Consider the following 18,850-nt stretch of genomic DNA (forward strand, 5'->3'; position numbering starts at 1 on the left):
GGTTAATCTGGCTCGTTTCCGTATTTGTAAGTGCATTGTAATCATGACTTCGTGTGATTCCCTGCAGAGAGCCTAGTAATTCAGTGCACCTAAGCTCTGCACTTAGTGCTATCTAGATTCAAATCCCAGCTCTTTGATCCTGGGCAAATTACTTGGCTCTCTGCACTTCAAGGTCGTTTTCTATCAGAAAGGGTTAATAGCACGGTTACCTTGAAGATTGGATGAGATAACTCAGGCAGACCAGAGCATCACTGGGTGGGAAGGACAGCGCTACAGCACAGTACACACAAATTATATAGCAGTCTATACATGATAGTTTTGTCACTGATGATGATGTGCTCAAGAGGCCTTGTGTTATCTCTTTCCCTCCTCAGCTACATACATCAAGTAGTTTGCTAATTTAAAAATATTTTTTTGTTGTGGGCTATCCTACTATAGATGTATCAAAAATTGTGACAAAAAAATCAACTAGAATCACTATATTCAGAGACTACACATTGATTATTATTATTATTATTTTAAAGATGGGATCTCTCTGGCCTCAAAGCTGGACTAGAATTCACTGTGTAGCTGAAGATGACCTTAACTTCACATCCTCTTGCCTCCATCTCATGAATGCTGGGACCATGGGCACGATCCATAATGCCTGATTTGTTTGACTATTTTGGACATTTTCAATTTGTCTCTAGTCTCAAATACATGTATTTAAAGACATTTTTAAAAATTAAAGGTATAAACAGTGTACTTGTGACTCACAACCATCCTAGTCCCAAGGGATCCAATGCCCTTTTCTGGCCTCCATGGGCACCAGGCACACGTGTGGTGCCCATACCTACATTCAAGCAAAACACTCACACACATAAATCTAAAAACCAAAAACTTAAATGTAACAGTTTACCTTCATCTTTTTTTTTTTTTTTTTTTTTTTTTTTTTCCGAGACAAGGTTTCTCTGTGTAGCTTTGTGCCTTTCCTGGATCTCACTCTATAGACCAGGCTGGCCTCAAACTCACAGAGATCCGCCTGCCTCTGCCTCCTGAGTGCTGGGATTAAAGGCATGTGCCACCACTGCCCAGCACCTTCATCTTTTTTCAAAACTTATTTATTTTTATGTGCATTGACATTTTTGTCTGCATGTATAGTTTGAGCAAGGATGCTAGATCACAGACAGCTGTGAGCTGCCATGTGGGTGCTGGGAATCAAACCCAGGTCCTCTGGGAAAACAGCCAGTGCTCTTAACCACTCGGCCATCTCCCCAGCCCCCTGCTGTCCCCCTTTCAATTAAAGCAATCAAGCACTATAGATTCGGTTGAAGATTTTCCTCTCCTGGTCCGGTTCCCATTCCCTTTATATAGGCCACCGCTGTCATGAATTTGGTGTATAAGAGTTTACACTCACACAAAACATGGGATTAGTATAGGTTCCAAAGGCTCTGTTTATTTATGAATGTGGTATCATAATGTATACAGTTCTGCAAACTGCTTTTCTTCATTCCACACTGGTTCTGAATTCTCTCTGCAATCACTATCCTTTGACAAAAACGAAGCCAGTCTCTTCGCTCCGTATGTATACCACCATGTGAATTTTCCCTCCTTGCTGTTGCCTTTTCACTGTTATAATCAGTGTCATAATAGTCACTGCAACTGCAAAAAAAAAAAAAATTTTTTTTTTTCTTTGAGACAGGGTTTCTCTGTGTAGTTTTGGTGCCTGTCCTGGATCTCACTCTGTAGACCAGGCTGGCCTTGAACTCACAGAGATCCGCTTGGCTCTGCCTCCCGAGTGCTGGGATAAAAGGTGTGAGCCACCACCACCCCGGCACAAAAAGATTTTTTTTAAGATTTATTTTTATGTATGTGTGTGTCTGTGTTAAGTGTGTGTGTGTGTGTGTGTGTGTGTGCGCGCGCGCGCGCATATATCCTCGGAGGCCAGAACAAGGTATTGGATCCCTGGAGTTACAGGCATCTGTGAGGTTTCTGATGTAGTTGCTGGACCGCATAACAAGTGTTTTGAACTGCTAAGCCTTCTCTCCAGCCCTAAGTGCAAAAAAACTGATTAGGTATTTCCACATGAATGGGAAGAGTCCATTTGTATTGGTAAGCAACTTAAAGGAGGTCTGTGTCTGTGGGGGCTGGCTTTGCTCTCTTGGTATGATAGAGCTTCTCACCTCACTGTACCCTGGAAGCAAAAGCCAGGAGGGGGTCCCGACATCCTCAAGGGCACACAAGATGATTTAACTTCAGCTGGGCTCCACTTTCTAAAGGTCCCACCCATCAACATAGACTTTTGGTTGGAAGTCAAATCTTCTTCAATACATGTACTTTTCTTTCTTTCTTTCTTTTTCTTTTCTTATTTATTTATTTATTTATTTAGAGACAGGGTTTCTCTTGTGTATTGCTGGCTGTCTTGGATTTCCTTCTGTAGATCAGGCTGGCCTTGAACTCCGCGATCCACCTGCTTCTGCCTCTGGAGTGTTAGGATTAAAGGTGTGCGCCACCACAGCCCCGCTGAATACGGGTACTTTCGAGGGACATTTATAATCTAAACCACAACACCACTTACTTTATAGTATTTTTCATTTGATGAAAGTTTCCTTCTTTTGTTTATTTTGTTGTTTTCTCCATGGCTGTCTTGGGACTCTCTCTGTAGACCAGTCTGGCCTCGAACTGTCTCCCGGGTACTGGGATTATAGGTGTGCACCACTAACAACTGGCTTGATCCAAGTGTTTTACACCTTTAAAGCGCAAGAGACAAGAACTTTAAACACACAGTGAAGGCTGCCCGTGTGCTTGGCGTTGGGGGAGGAAGCACCCAGGTGAGTGCCGTGTTGGAGATGCATTCATTGGGTGCAAGATGCATGTCAGCGTAGCACACGGGGTTAGGCTGACAAGAGAAAAATAATCTGCAGGAGGCTCACTTACTAAAGTTCAAAGGATGGAGAAAAGAGAACTCTCAGGAGATTCTCAGGTAGTTTAAACAGTCCAGACAAGGTTTCCTCTGATAATTCAGCCTGGATTTAGCACAGGAGCCAGGGTTTGAGTTCCTTCCCCAGTACAAAAATAAAATAAAAGCTGGAACAAATGATCTTCATTATTGTTTCTTCCGGAATTGAAACTTCAAATGTCACGATTGTTAATTAAGGAGGAAACCAGGTTGACTTTTAAAACCATTAGTCCTCAGCATCACTTACCACAGACCGTAGGTGGTGGGAAGTGTGATGTTAGAGAGCCAATAGGAGATGGAAGACTTGGCTTCCACGCTGTTATTTCTTCTCAGCGTCTGTCCCTGGACCAAATCCCCAAATGGAGGCTAAAGGAGTGGCCGAAGTGTAAACGCCAGTCTCGCTGGTTGGTTCGTACTGTTCTGTTCTAGAAAACCATAAGGCACTTTCCATAAAACGTGCCCGGGGAGGGAGCTGGTTAAATTGCGTCCTATTAAGCTCGGATTGTCAGGCGTCCTGGTTTTTTTTTTTTTATTCGATGCTCGGGTCTCAAGAGCCAGCACTACTTTCCGCGGCTGGCACCGGGGCCTGTGTGAACTTACTTTTTTTAACCGACTGGTCCGAGGCGCTGGGGAGAACCGGCGCTCCGGGGCTGCCGACTTCCGACGCGAGCCGCGCGCAGGGCAGGTGGCGGCCGGGCCGGGAGGCGCAGGAAGCGGCCGGCGGGGCGGAGCGGGCGGTGGGGAGCAAGGCCGCGGGCGCCCCGCCCGGGCTGGTATGCGGCCGGGAGTGACGCGGGAGGAGGGGTCACGTGACGCCCGTGGAATGCCAACAATGTAGCGAATGTCCCGCTCGGGTCTGCGCGTCGGAACCGCGGCGTGAGCGCCCCGGGAAGATGGAGCCGCCGCCGCCAGCGCCGCCACCGCTTCCCCGGACTCCCCCGACCCTACGGGGTCAGCAACCACTGCCGCCAGCGGCGCCCGGTCTCCCGGCGCGCGAGGTCCCGGAGCCGCGGGCCAGGACGCCGCCGAGGGTGTAGAGCGCTCCCGGAGGTGAGGGGCCGCGGCCGGGAAGTTTGTCGGGACGGGGCTCCGCCCGCCCGCCCGCCCGATCCCGCGGTCGAGCCGCCCGCGGGCCGCGGAGAGTCCATCGGGCCGGTACCGGGCGGGTGCGGGCAATGGGTGGCGGCGGCGGGGCGGCTTTGTTGTGCTCGGCGGCGGCGGCGGTGGCGTCCGGAGGCTGAGACCCCGCGTCCCGCGGCGCCGACCCCGCCCAGCCTGGGCCTCGGGGCGCCGCGCCGTCCTCCACGCGCGCTCGCGGCCTTGCGCGCTGGACCCCGGGCTCCCCGGCGGCGCGGTCCCCGCCCGGTGTCCTGTCCCCGGCCGCGCCGTCCGGCGGTCCGTGCGGGGCCGTTGCGTAACGCCTCTCTCTCTGGAGCCGACTTCTCCCCGGCCGGCCTCCGCTGCTCCTTCCTCCCCGCCGCGACGCTGGGGCCTGAGTTCGCAGCGCTGGTCCCCAGCCCAGGTCACCCACACAGGAGCCTCCTGCGGGGGCCCGGGTCTCACCCGGGGCGACCTCGGCTGCCAGCCTGGTGCTCGAAGCCGCCGAGGGAAAACACGCCTGTGAGGAGGGGACGGGAGAGAACTGGACGTGCAGATTTTGTTGACAAAAAGTTTAAGGGGAGGACTTTTCTTTAAACTTTTCCTGCGTGTCCGTACTATGGCTGGTTATTAGGGGGTTTGTACCAAAGCTTGCGCCGTAGTTTTCGTTTAACCCTAGGTTAGATCTGTAAATGATGCTCACCAGTTTTGTGTGCTAAATCTGGAGACTCGGCTACTTTTTATGATTCTACCCCCCACCCCCCTCCTTGGCAACTGTTGTAATAAGGCATTAACAAAAATCTTCCAGTACAGGAATGCAGACTCTGCTTAGAAAGCCTGTTTTAACTTAACTATAATTAACGAGACATTACAGTATTCAGCCTCTCGTAAAATTTTGTCTCGTTATCCGGGTATAGAGAAGACTGTTGAACGAATCCACCGTGGCTCCTTTGAAATTGCTTAGCTTTTACCACATTTCAAAGTGTCAGCTTCGTATGGGACCAACAGAGGCTGCTATGCAGAATTATTAGAACAGAGTTACAGAATCGCATACGTTCTGAACCGAGAGTTATTCTTCAGCCTCTCCATCTAGTTGGAATAGTCTTAAGTGTAAATTGGAGCTGTCGGTATTTCTCTCCTTAGCAAATCACAGCTTTGGTGGGAGGGACTTTCAGTGGTGGGCGGGGAACACGCTTACAATAAAATGCCTTGTTATTTTAAATGCTGTGTTGTAAATAGCCTGCCCTAGGCTCTTAAAACCCACTGGAGAGTGGAATGGAGGGTTTGGAACTGGTAAATCCACGCTAAATGCTTACGAAAACTATTGGGGAGCCTTGTGGGGGAGGGTAACGGGGGGGGGAGGGTGTTGTGTTTGTATTGGGAAATCCAGACTAACACAACGTTTTGTATTCATTTCACGCTTGTAATAACGTGAAACTTCAAAGCAATATTCTATACTATTTAAGAATAAGAATATGCTTGAAGGACAGTTGATAAAGTCAATGAATTTATTTACATTGTCTTGACTAAATCTGTTCTGCAAATGGGTAGCCGTCCAGCTGTCCACAGAAGGAGCGAGTCAGCTCTGTGGAAGCTGTAGAAATTCTCAGAAATCTCTGTCCTTCTAAGAAGCCCATGGTGATTCCTCTGAAGCGGCTGGAGTTCAGAGGAAGAGGACCTCTTCCAGTGGTAGGGCCACTATTCCCTTCGTTTGCCAGTTCTGTGCCACCCTCCGAGGGGCACCCTTAGTTCCTAAGGATCTACTACTCAGCTGCTCCCTCTGTGCTTGAACCCGAATGCTATTTGATTTATTGTTTCATCCTCAAGGAATAATAAAACAGTAATGTTGGAAATAAAGATAATTGGTGATGCTAAAATTATGGAGGAAATTAGGCATTGCTTAATGCTTGCCATTCGCTTGGCAAATACTTCGTGTTGGTTAACGTCTAGACTTGGTCGACCTAATTGTAATTGAGAGTGGTGGGTTTTGTTGTTGTTTTTGTTTGTAAAGCTAATTAACAAGTAGTTTTTGTTTGTGTACCAATGTTTGACATACATAGGATTTTTCTGGCTGATGAATGAAAACGGTCATATTTCATAGCAGGAGTTTGCATTTCCTGTTGTTGACCCTGATTGCTAAGATACCCTTGCAGACCGTACAGATCTCTAAATCAGTTAGGGTAACACAGACCTTGAAGAATGGAAGTTGGTTTTGAATAAAGTAGGCCTGGGTAGAATATGAAACTCTGGCCCTGGCAGTTATTGGAGCAGGAATGCTGAGGGCTAGCGCCTTTCCATTACTAATTAACTCATCCTACCTCCTGACTCTTCTCCTGTTTAATTTTATTTTTTTAACATTAAAAGTCCCCCAGACAGCACCTGCCCCCCCCCCCCCAGCATTGTCTGTCTTCCTGAATACATTCTTCATTCTTGTGTGTTCAAGCCTTTACCCGGAAGTTGGAGACTCCCAGAGTAGCTCCACATTCCATCAGCAGTAGCCAGCCCCTGAGCTCTTCCGGGTCAAGCATTCCTTCCTCTGCACGGTTTTCTCTGAGTGGTCTCACACGGAAAGACTCATGCTCGTGCATCCGCAGGCAGGCACACACACACTGGCTCTTCAGCTAGGTTGATGGTCTCTGTGATTCTCCAGCGGAATGTCCGTTCTCACTCCCAATGCTAGGTTGATGGTCTCTGTGATTCTCCAGCGGAATGTCCATTCTCACTCCCGATTGGGGAAGAAGGGGAACTTGGAGAGGGTGGGTGCAGAGGAGGCACAGCTTGCCCAGAGATATGGAGCCCTGCTGGGGGTGGCCTGCCCTGTCCTCTTTAGCTACTTGCTCTTATGAGTTCTGCAGGGAAGGAGCATGCGCTTGTCTACTCTGGCCACCGCACAGGCTCCCCCAAGGCCTTTGGTGACTCTTGGACAGTGGGGAACTGGCGTCTTCCTGAACCTCCAGGAAGACGGCCACTGCCTTCCTTAGAGACCCTCAGCCTGTGGCTTTCCGGCCTGGACGGTGGTATGTGATTCTGACATTTAGTGTCTGGCTCGAGGTCTGGCCTCTCCATTTGATTTAATTTCATCTTTGCTAGTTAATTATAGTGGGAATGTAATTTAAATAATAACTGGAGGTTTTGGTCTAAGAAATACTGTTTTAAAATAACGCCTCCCCCCCCCCCAAAAAAAAAAAAAAACCAAACCCAAGCCATGTGAACAAATGCAGAGAGCTGATAGCGAGGTGGCACACATTGCCACTCCAGTGCAGGGCAGGGGGTGGGTGCTAAAGCAGGTGGACTGAGTTTGAGACCAGCCTGAGCCACATAGTTAGACCATGTCACAGACAAGGCTGGCACAAGAATGGCCCAAGCCTAAAGACCTGAGTTTGATCCCCAGCACCTGCATGGTAGAAGAGAAGAAAGAACCGACCCCTGTAAGTGTCCTCCGACCTCCACAGGTGTGCTGTGATGCTCACACACCCACACATACGCAAACAAATGTAAAACAATTTTTTAATTTAAAAAAAAAAAAACCACTAAACTAAAATAGAGCCGATGTGTGTCCTAAGCACTATCCTGCCGGTAAGGGTTTTGAACGGTTTGTTGGTTGGTGTTTGGTGAGTGTTTGGCCGCCTGTGTGAGATGGGGAAGCATGAGGAGAAAGGAGAGCAAGAATTCTTGACCATCTGCTGGCATTCTCCCGGATCGGGTTGAGGACAGAGCTGGGTTTGGTAGGAAGCATGGAAGGAATGCTTAAAATGCTGCACGCAGTTGTCGGCAGCCGCCAGCCAAGCGGAAGGTTTGGTAATGGGCTCTTGTTCTGCATTGAGGTGGTTTTGTTCTGTGGCTTGTTACAGATTTTTTTGTTTGTTTGGGGGGTCTTTGTTTTGCTTTGTTTTCCGATAGGGTCTCATTGGGAAGCCCTGGCGAGCCTGGAACTCATGTAGACTAGGCTGGCCTGGAACCTTCCGCAGTCTTCTTGTCCTGCCTCCTGAGTGCTGGGATTACAGGTGTGAGTTGCTAAATTGTTTCAGATTTTCAGTTTCAGGGTCGTATTCAGTTTCCTTTAAAATACATTTAAATCAGTTGTTAATGCCAAACAAAGTCCAAAAACTAGATTTACTTTATTTGATATTCCCAAGGGCCGTATTTATAAACTTACTGATGAAGGAAAAAGTCCATCTGTCAGTCTTGTTGGATGGTGTGGGAGTTAGCTCGGCAAAGCTCATCTCCGGCTGTACTTTTCATTTGACTGATGAATATTTCCATGAAAAAATTCTTTTAAAAGTTCAAGATTTGGCTGTAAAACCAACTGTCTTCAAATTAAACCTTAAAACGCAGAGTCTCCAACCTGAGAAGATAATTTTTTTTTTTTTTACGAAACTGAAAACATGCTGCTTTCTAGATGATTCTGTCAAGGACCTGGGGCACTGCTGGGTGCTATTTTACCTCTTAAAAAGACAGAGTTCCTGAGGTCTTCTAGGACCAACACTTCCCACAGAATGTTGGGGAGAGTTCGGGAGAAAAAAATCAGAACACTGAAGAAAATCAAGTGGTAGCTTTATGGGGTGTCCCTGAAATCCTCTCTGCTTACTTCTTGTCTTCAGATTGTTTGTGAGTCTGGAAAGGGGAGACAAAACCAAAACCCTTGACCCTGGGGCTGCCACCACCTGGTGTTTCTCAGCTCAGGTGCACCTTGACAGAGGAGTCTTCGCTTTTCCTGCCTTGGTCAACTGTTTTTGTTGGAGATGAGATCTCAATAGCCCAGGCTGGCTGCAGACTCACTTTGTAGCCCAAGACTAAACTGTTGCTCTTCCTGCCTGCATGCCCAACTTTTGTGGGTTTTGGTTTTGTTTGTCTGGGGTGGGGGATTGGGGCAGTAGGGCCTCGATGTGACTGGAACTCAGGGCCTCCTGCTTGCTAGGTGGGTGCTCTCCACGGAACCATACCTCCAGTCCCTCGGCTGACTTTGTGATTGGAGTGTTTGTGGAACATGTGGGGTGTTGTGTGGATGTCCTCCCTTGGTGACAGGGCCTAGGATGGTGTGTGAACCACTCCTGGAGTTTAAACTCTAGACTGCATGGGACTCAGCCCCACTATTAGGACCCAGTGGCTAGGCCAGGTATTTCATTTAGGAACCATGGTTTAGAAAGAGAACCATTATGCATGTGTGTGTGCATGTGTGTGTGTAACTATTTATGAGTATGTACAGTTTTGTCCCATGACATTAAACACATTCTTGTTGTTGCAGCAAGCAACACTTGTCTCTACCTGAAACTTGCTCATGGGTCCATCAGGCAATCCCTTCTGTCCTCTTGCTTCCATTAATCTCAGTTCTCCTGTCTCTGGGCTACAGGTTCATGTTTCAGTTGGCCTGGGTCATGGCTGGACTGGCTTTTTTCCTTCTGCTTTTTTCTTTCCCACACAGGGAAGTCCAGTTTCACTTTCTCAGACCATCCATCCTCACATCCTGGAGACACGTGGGCATACCTGCTTTCTGTGTTCAGCGTGGTCCCTTTTCAGTTACCATGATGAATTTTGGCTGGCTTTTGTCTCCTGACCTGAGTTCAATTTTGTGCCTGCCCATTCTGAACCCTCAGGTGTATATCACTGTAATACACTACTTCAACCCTGTCCTGTGAACATCACCAGTTCCGATCGGTGCTGCCCCTTGGTGATAATGGGCTGGGCCACTTCCACTAGCCTGTGTTAGAGCCCTAGAAGTTTTGTTTTGTCAATTTTTCATTAACACATTTCATGCAGTGCTTAAATAATGATTATTTTGTCTGTCTCCCATCTTGAAGTTTAAGCTGCACAGTGTGAAGCTGCTCATTCTTAACCCAGTGAGCGGGACACCTTGTATGGATGTTCAGTTTGTACACCGCTCAGAAGTCCTACATGTAGGAGTGTGGGCCTCATATCGTATGTATAACCGTTCATTTGAGAGTGTATCCAGCATATGTGGAGACCCTGGGCCACTCTCAGAGGACCTGGGCAGCAACAGTCACCTTCTTTGGTAGTATCATGCACATTTTCTACAGAGTATACATGGCCACCTCTTCTGTGACCTGTGCTGAGACCATTCCTGTTTTTCCAGTGCCTGGAAGTTGGTCCAGTTTCTCCCATCCATTTGATGTAGACTCTTCCTGCCCCACTCTGTGCTAGGTTATGATAGATGGTATCAGAGTTGGCTATACGTGGTCAGGACTGTGCCCACAGCCTTGGAAAATGTCCCAGGGCGAGAGCTGATGCATAATAGAAATGAAAACATCTTTTTTTTTTTCTCACAAAGGTGTCACATCAGCTACCATGGGCCCAGCAGGAACTGTAAGGAAGCATTGCTGTGGGAAGCAAGGGCTTGGAGCAAACCACTCACTCCGGCCTCTTGCTGCAGCCCCTGAGCTTGTGCTGATGTGGTCTGAAGGCAACAGCACCATAGGTTAGTTGTGCGAGATTCGCACAGGAGAACGGTACCTAGCAATGAGTGATGGCTGCTGCCGTACATGGCCTGGGTGAGGGAGCAAGAACCACGCCCCGAGTGGAGACACAGAAGCCAGAGGCTGCAGAATCACACGGTAGAAAGTACAGAAGCTGGTCAGGCTGATCCTAGGTATCAGAAGTCAAGGAAACAGGTCCCTTGAGTCTGGGTGGAGGGTGGTAGTGGCATGCCGGCTGGTGTAGCCGCTTCTTCCGAGCATGTGAGCTCCTTGTGAATGCTGTCAGCCTAAGGATGGCTGTGCCAGGAAGAGACTGCCCAGGGTCCCCACTCCTCTTCTTCCTCCCGGCTTCAGCAGCCTCTGTTTCAGTTCCAATTCCAGTGGAAGCTTGGAGGGCTTGGGCCCACCAGGGCCTCCTTTGTTGCCCTGTGCCCTGGCCTTGGCTGTGGGGTGGGCGGGAAATGTGGCTTGTTCTGGTTTAACAGAACTTTGTGTGGCCGTTTTCTTCACAGCCCTCTCCCTGGCCTCGATGTCTGAAAGGGCTAGCCTTCTCTGTAGTCTGCTAGAGTCCTTTGGTAGTAAAGTCTGGCTGTCACAGACCACCCCTCCCCTGAGGGAAGTTCCAGGAGGGGCTTGTGCTCTCTGTCCTGCTGCCCTATGGCGTGTGTGAGTGGGTAGCCTACAGGCTGGTTAAATGCCTGGGACTCTTACGGCAGCTGCCTCTGCCTTTAAGCCCAGACCTCTGGCTTGGTGTGACCAGGTCCGGAAGCCCTTCTCACCATTTGTGGGCAGGTGTGCTGTGCCGCCTCTCAGTCAGCCAACAGATTCCCAGCCTCGCTTCTGAACTGAGACCAGGAATGACATTTGCCAAGGGCCCTTCAGAAGAAAATCCTGCTGCCTCTGTGGTTTGTCTCCAGGAAAGCCCCAGCCTCACTGTTCTGAGCCCTGCATTCTTCCCTCCGGCTGGAATTCCATCCCCTCTCCAGTCAGACTCCTTATCGCTGCTCAGTGTCTCTGACTTTCCCCTGCATCCTCCTTCCATCCTGTGCTGGATTCCTCTCCTCTGGGGCCTCTTTCTCTCCGGTTCCTGCTTCCCTTGCCCTCTGCCTCACTTCACTGTGAATTGCTGAGGTGAGTTCTCAGTCATTCTGTCAGCGCCTGAAGCCTAACAGGCACTCGGCCCATGCCTCTGATCTAAGCTCTGGGAGGGAGGCTGAGGCAGGACTGAGTTCCAGGCCTACCTTGGCTGTATTACAAGGCCTTCTCTCAAAAAAGATATCCCCAGGGGCTGGGGTTAAGAGAACTTGTTGCTCTTTTAGAGGACCATGGTTCCATCCCTAGCACCTCCATGGGTCTCCTACCCACTCATTAACTCCAATTCCAGGGAGTCTAATGTCTTTGGACTTCAGAAGAACCAGGCATGCATCAGGTGCACACACATACACAGAGGCAAAACATTCATACACAGAAAGTAAACTTTAAAAATCTTAAGAAAAAAAAAAAAAAAAGACCCCACCCCATTTGCAGAGCAGATAGGCTAGGAACAGAGCGGTGAGCAGAGGGTCTGTGTCTGTCATTGGTTGTCAAGATAGGGCGCTGGTAGTTTTAATTGTCAACTTGACACAGCATAGAATCATGTGGGAAATAGTCTTACTGAGGGGTTGCTTGATCAGTTTGGCCTGTGGGTATATCTGTGGGAAACAGTTCTGATTGGATTTAATGAAGCAGAAGACTCACCCACATGGGCCCCACCATTCTGGGGGGTCCTGGGCTGTGTCAGTGGAGAGGGAGAGAGAGGAGAGAGAGGAGAGAGAGAGGAGAGCGCATTTGATGCGTTCCCACTGTGTGGTGTCCCTTAATGATGGGCTGTGGACTGGAATTGTGAGCCAAGCAGACCCTTTCTCCCCCAAGTGCATTTTGTCCAGGGTTTATCCTAGGTATGTTCTCTCTTAATTTTTCACAGAAAGGAAAGAAAATTAAAGCTTAGACACCCCACTTTTATGTGAATTCTGAGTGGAAAAGCAGTAATTCCTTGCGAGTTTCCAGCCATACGAATCACTCCCAGGATCCTCTGCACATGCTGTGCAGGCTCTTAGGAACCTTCTGCTTTTGTTGGAATGTGAGCTTATGGTTTTAGAAATCTAGGTCTTTCAAAACAGATGCTCAGACCAGGAAGTCCCTGGAAATGAGTGTGCTCGCAATATGCCTCGTTTTACATCAATTAAGCAGAGTTCTAGGCTTCCAGGCCTTAGCCAACCTGGGCCCAGGGGCTCACCTGTCCAGGCCTCATACTCACTCTCTATCTTGCTTTCCATAAGCATTTCAGTGATCCACGGGAAGAAACCATGCATTAAAATAGAGATTTCACACTGAGAATTTAGTCTGGTTCTTTTTAATGGTTTCTCCTCAGTTGTACCAAGAAAGCGGACAGTTAGAACAGTAAAGACCGCTGTCCCCATACAAAGCAGCCACTTTAATGTCATAGCTAGTATTTCCTGCTGTATGTGGTTATGTAACAATGTAACAGCATGTAAGTTAATTCATATAAACTTCTGACATTGTCTACATTGTCTAGCCTGTGGTAAGTACTGGACAATATTAGTTACTCTTATTTTTACCCCCACGTGAAGATGGCTGTGAAACGGAATCTTGTTTGTGGTCATAGGATTACTGGAGCTGAAAGTCCTGATTCTCTGTCTTTCTGTAGAGGGTGTTCATTTAGGAGTCCATCTTTGTTTATGGAAACTCAAAAGTCTCTCCCTTGAAGCCCATTTAGTGAGCTCTGGAGAGTGAGCGGGAGTTGGTGGGGGAGGGCAGAGACAGAATGGGTTGGGGCAGTGGGCTTTGGTACCATCTGGGTGCCAGCCTACCTTCACTACCACGGGCACGCCTGCAGGTGAAGACAGTTTGTGAATGAGTGGCGGCAATCTTCGTGCCGCGGCCTCCCTGTGGGGAGGATCGGTGCTTCTTGTTTGTGACTGGGTGGCCTCTTGATAAATGCAGCATACGCCGGACAGATTGTAAGTGGGGAATACGTTCAGGCCACAAAACCTGCAGCTCACAGCCCAGCAGGCTGCAGAGTATCATGCTCCTCCTCCCTTGTGATCCTGGGGCAGCTGCTAGCTGTGGCCTCTGACTGGCATGGAGAGGATCAGACCACGTGTTGTTAGCCCTGGGGAAAGTCCCAAGTGCACATCCTGAGGATAGTGTCTCCCAGGTGCCCGTTTCTTCCTCATTACCAGGGTTGAGCACTCCTAACCCGACTTTGCTAAGTGGAACGCTCTGGCCCGCTTTCTCACTCTTCCTTTTGAAAGACATATGTATTTCATGTGTTGGGTATTTTGCCTGTGTGTGTGTGTGTGTGTGTGTGTGTGTGTGTGTGTGTGTGTGTGTATGTGTGTGCACCGACCACATTTGTTGATGTTACTTGAAGAGGGCATCAGATCTCCTGAGCTGGAGTTACAATGGTTGTGGCCTACCCTGCGGGTGGTGGACATTGAACCCCGGTCCTCTGGAAGAGCAACACTTAACCCAGGGCCCTGTGCATGCTAAGCACATGCTTCCCTCCTGACCTCTCCAGCCCCTTACATTCATTCTCAAGGTGTTGTATGCAGCCACTTTCAACCGCAGTAAACGACACCTTCAATAGGACGATCTGTTTTTTCAGAGAGTTGGGGAGGGCTTCATGAGGAACTTTTTCAAAAGATGTGAAGGGTCACCGCCTCAGGTGGGTGAAGATGTTGGGTAAAGCCACATGGAGAGTGGTGTGGATCAGGAGTTGATTGATATTGGAGACAAGCCAGAAATCTGCCCAGTATGTTTAACCCCAAATCCTCCAGCTGTGTTTTCAGATTACATGACAGTGAGCTGGCAATTGCAGAGACTGTGGTGTGTGCCCCGTGTGGTGTTTTGGGGGGTACACTCAGCTGTGGGCTTCCTGTTACGGGAACCTCTTTGGGACAGCTCCTGAGGCAAGTAGTAATGACACTTCTGAGAGGCGATGTGCTTCTTCTTTACTGTCTAGGTAGAATATTTCCAAAGTCACCATGCATTTCTGGAAAGTAGCTTTAACATTATGTGTGAAATCCACAAATGAATGTTTTTGTCCCCCCCCCCCTTTTTTTTTCAGAGAGTGATGGTCTTCAAAATGAAATCTCTGGAAGATTTTAGATTCTCTTTAGGAACTACAGAAATTGAAGGACAGAAAACGTTTGAAAGAAGTTGTTCTGAAAGCATGTTTACAATGAACTGACACTATTGACTGTTCTTTTTTTAAATATAAGACACTTTGAGAAGATTGTATTTATGGTAAAAGGAAACTGGACTAACGATGAGGCCAAAGACTTTCCCTGCCACAACTTACTCTGGAAATAGCCGGCAGCGCCTGCAGGAGATCCGCGAGGGCCTGAAGCAGCCATCCAAGTCCTCCACCCCGGGGCTGCCCGGGGCACCGAACAGTGACCCTCCCCTGGATGCCAAAGGCCTGGGGGGCAAGGATGCCTCCAGGCAGCAGCAGATGAGAGCCACCCCGAAGTTTGGACCTTATCAAAAAGCGCTCAGGGAAATCCGATATTCCCTCCTGCCCTTTGCCAATGAATCGGGCACTTCAGCCACTGCGGAAGTAAACCGGCAGATGCTTCAGGAGTTGGTGAACGCGGGATGCGACCAGGTGGGTCCGGGCGCCAGCACCCTTCAGCAGCTCTGTGGAAACTTTGAACTGTTTAACACACAGTCCTTTTCTGAGTCCTCAGCCGACGGCCACCTTCTCTCCAAGGGTCTTAGCCGCTTTTCCTTCTTGAAATTGTTCCTTGTTGTGACTCTTTCGTTCTGTCCTGGGTTTGTGTGTACATGTGTGGAACCCAGGGCCCTGTGCATGCTAAGCATAAGCTACGCCATCTTCCAGTTCTGTTCTTAGCCCTTTCCTTGGGACCTGCTTGGGATCATTCATTCTGAGCTTCTATGGGGAAGAGACTGACTTCTCTTACCTTGTTTTTGGTTTGAGCATTTATTTCCTTCCTGTAGGAGTGCTATTTAACATGTATTAACTACTCTGTTTATTGTTTTTGTTTTCTTAAAATTTTATCCTTTGACAGTTTTATACCTGTACTTACTCTGATTTCTTTCTTTCATTCATTCATTCACTGATTGTTTTGAGACAGTCTCATGGAGCTCATGCAGCTCATGCTGGCCCTGGCCCTCCTGCCTGCACCTCCCTAGTACTGGGGCTGTAGGAGTGTGCCACCATAGTAAGCTGTCTCCTCCTGTTTTAAAAAATAGTGTCCACACTGTTACAGAAGATACGCCATGCTGAGAAAGTCAGAAGCCTTGGCAGACAGTGTGGGAATCATCAGAATGTGGCTGCGTACTCTGCCCTCTCAGTCTCCGTTGATGGAGCAGAGAGCATCTGTTACATGACAGCATACAACTCAGAACTGTGTGTGTGGGGGGTCCCTGCGAAGTGTACATGTCCGACTGGAATCCAAGTTGAGGGGCAGGACCATAGAAAGGGAGCTAGTGTCCAACCAAGTATAAAGGCAATTAGCAAACATGTAATTGTGTTAGGGAATGACTTGTGAAAGCCAATAATTTATTTCCACGTACCATTGTAAAAGTCACAGTTGTAGGGCCAGGCAGATCTCTGTGAGTTCAAGACCAGCCTGGTCTACAGAGCGAGATCCAGGACAGGCACCAAAATTACACAGAGAAACCCTGCCTCAAAAAAAAAAAGTCACAGTTCTGTGAACTAGAAATAAGTGAAGTCTCTTTGTAAGACTTGCTCAAAGAACATCAGGTTGGCTTAAATGCTTTTAGTTTCTTGGAAATAATTTAATGACTGGATCACAGTCCTAGCACAGGCTAACCATGTCGCCCTTTACTTCCAAAGGGAACATCAATCCTCTTGTAGTTTACTGCTGCAGATCCCAGAGAACTGACCGCGGAGGTGATGTGTTTGTGAAACATCCCACTTTTTTTAATGTCCTCTCTGACACTTGGGGATGTGCCCGAGTTACCTTGGCTCTAGCGGGCTCCGTTCAGTGGAGTCATTTTGCACAGCCCAGCTCCTTCAGTAATCTGTGGCCTGCTGTAACAGTGGAGGCTGACAGCAGCTGCCTGACCTGTCTTACTGTGAGAGTGTGCAGTTAAATCTGCTGCCCAGCGAGCGCTGTTCCCTGACAGAACTCGGTAGTGTAAGGGTCGGGGTGGAGCAGCTCTGAGGAGCCAGCGAGGTTGAAGAGGCAGCTTTCAGGCCAACAGCACGTCTTAGGATCTTCTTCTAATGAAAATCACTTGCAAACAAAAGAGGCAATCACAGCCTGGTGTTTTCGGAGTTGTACTTCAAATGCAAGAGAAAGAAACAAGTCAAACAAACAATGCAAAGTACAGGTGGGCTCTTACTAAAGTAAAATCCATTAGTGTTAATTGCAGAGCAAGAAATGCCCTGGCTGCTTCTCTAATACAGTGAAATACAAATACAGGGAAGCTCAGGCTCATGATGCCTGCAAAGGGCCCATCCACGTCTAATTTATGTTAATTGCTAGCAGAAAGGCCTCCCATTTACCATAGTTAATGCTCCCGAAATAATTCAGTCAGTTTGCTGTCTAGTGTTACTTTACAACTTAAACCAGCTGCGCCTCCCCACTCACCCTCCAACTCAGGCCAGAGTGAGCGCATTTGTTCTTAGGGGACTCTGGGAGGAAAGTCATTGTGCTAACACAAACAGCAGGAGGGAGATTGACAGTGCTCTGGAGGGGTGTGTGTGTGTGTGTGTGTGTGTGTGTCGCTTCTTCCCTTGTCCCTGTCACATCACAGTAGGTGCACTGTTTAGATGCAACTTTGTTCTTTCCTAGTTTGACTTAGAGTGCCATCTTTGTTTTCTGGGGTCCATGTTTCCCCACAGGGCCTAGTGGTGGTGGCCCATGCTTTACGCGCGCGCGCGCGCACACACGTACTATCTCTTTTAGAGCCAGGTTCTTGCTATATGTCCAAGCTGGCCTTGAACTCCTGAGCCCCAGGGAACCTCCTGTTGGCTCTGTTGCACTTAACTCCACAAGTGATGTCTTAAGCCTGTGCACACAGGCTTGTATTTTTCTGTTATTTATACTATGACTAGTTGAAAATATTTACTTGACTGCTTGAAATGGGCATTTTCTTTTAAATATTACATTAAAGTAGATATACATCTTAAACATGCACAGTTTATAAACTTACAGCCCCATGGATTTTCATACATTAATTACACCCATCTAGCATTACTTTTGTAATCAAACCTTTTAAAATGGAAGTATCAGGAAAAAGTGAAAGGCGTCAGGGTATTTTGAATGTAACATTGTAATGTGTTTGCCAGATGATATACTGTGTACATAATACGTGTAACTTTCGTAAATAAATGACATGAAGCCTTATGAGATGTGTATGTAACTAGGTTAATGTTCTAGGAGGTGTTAGCTGTTCTTCAGCTAGAGATTCAGGCCTTGGAAGGTGAGGTTCCGATTATATTATCACACTCTGCAGCTTTGCTTGCGTGCGGGTAGCCTGTCTCTGTCCCACAGCTGTGTGGGACTTATATTATCTCCCTAAGCTGTAGTGGGTGACAGACAGGTGGAGCACCCACTTGGGAGTGCAGGGTGTTGCAGGATTGACAAGTGGAGCACCTTTGTGGTGAGGAGGGTTGCAGAGTTGTTGGGTGATAGGCAGAACATGTCCTTGTGGGTACAGAGGTGTTGCTGGGTGACAAGAGTGTCCATCTGGTGCAGATGTAGAGGCGTTGCTGGGTGACAGGCAGAGGACCTGCATGGGGGTACAGAGTGTTGCTAGGGGCATTGCTAAGGTGCAGGGGTGTTGCTGGGTTGGTAGACAGCTTCTGCATCCAGCCATGGAGGGGTATTATTTGGCTTCCTGTTCTCAGGGAGCCTGAGGTGTTTTGGAGGCTGAGGTCTTGAGGGATGTGGATCCAAGTGCAGACGCATGGCTCCTGGCTGTCTAGAATAGCACCTTCCCTGGGTTGTGTCCCCTAGGAGAAGACTTAGATGAGAAATTTCTTTCAGATGCCAGATGCCAGTAGAAGGAAATGGTTTTGCCTCCCTTGAGGACTGATGTTTTTCCCCTGGACTCCATGTCTGTAACCAGCCTGTAGTCTGTGGCTCCACGTCCTTAACAGTTCCTTGGTCCTGGGTTTCTGTGTCAGCCGTAATTTTCCTAGCCCACCCCACACGTACGTGCTCTAGTCATTCAGATCTGTAATGGAACCAGGGCAGAGAGAATGTAAACAGACTGACTGTCTTTACGGTGGGCCAGGAGTACAGGCTGTGGTCAGGATGTGCCTTCTCACAGCGGCTTCCTGACAACAGGCCCAGCGAGAGGTGAGCGGGGTGCTGTGGGAAAT

General features: G+C 48.4%; 1 protein-coding gene across 2 annotated transcripts in view; it reads left to right on the top strand.

Annotated features, from left to right (window-relative positions):
• Nucleotides 1–3,759: 3,759 nt before the first annotated feature.
• Nucleotides 3,760–18,850, top strand: part of Lats2 (large tumor suppressor kinase 2) — a 55,045-nt gene continuing 39,954 nt past the window's right edge. Inside the window, exons 1-2 of one of the 2 annotated variants that reach the window (XM_028870406.1) lie at nt 3,760–3,988; nt 14,597–15,136. In XM_028870406.1, coding sequence (XP_028726239.1) covers nt 14,798–15,136 — 339 coding nt within the window. In that variant the 5' untranslated portion in view covers nt 3,760–3,988; nt 14,597–14,797. The remainder of the gene's footprint in view (nt 3,989–14,596; nt 15,137–18,850) is intronic. The other variant, XM_028870409.1, reaches the window with a different exon arrangement.

Source organism: Peromyscus leucopus, chromosome 9 (genome assembly GCF_004664715.2).
Source record: "Peromyscus leucopus breed LL Stock chromosome 9, UCI_PerLeu_2.1, whole genome shotgun sequence".
Taxonomy (NCBI): Eukaryota; Metazoa; Chordata; class Mammalia; order Rodentia; family Cricetidae; genus Peromyscus; species Peromyscus leucopus.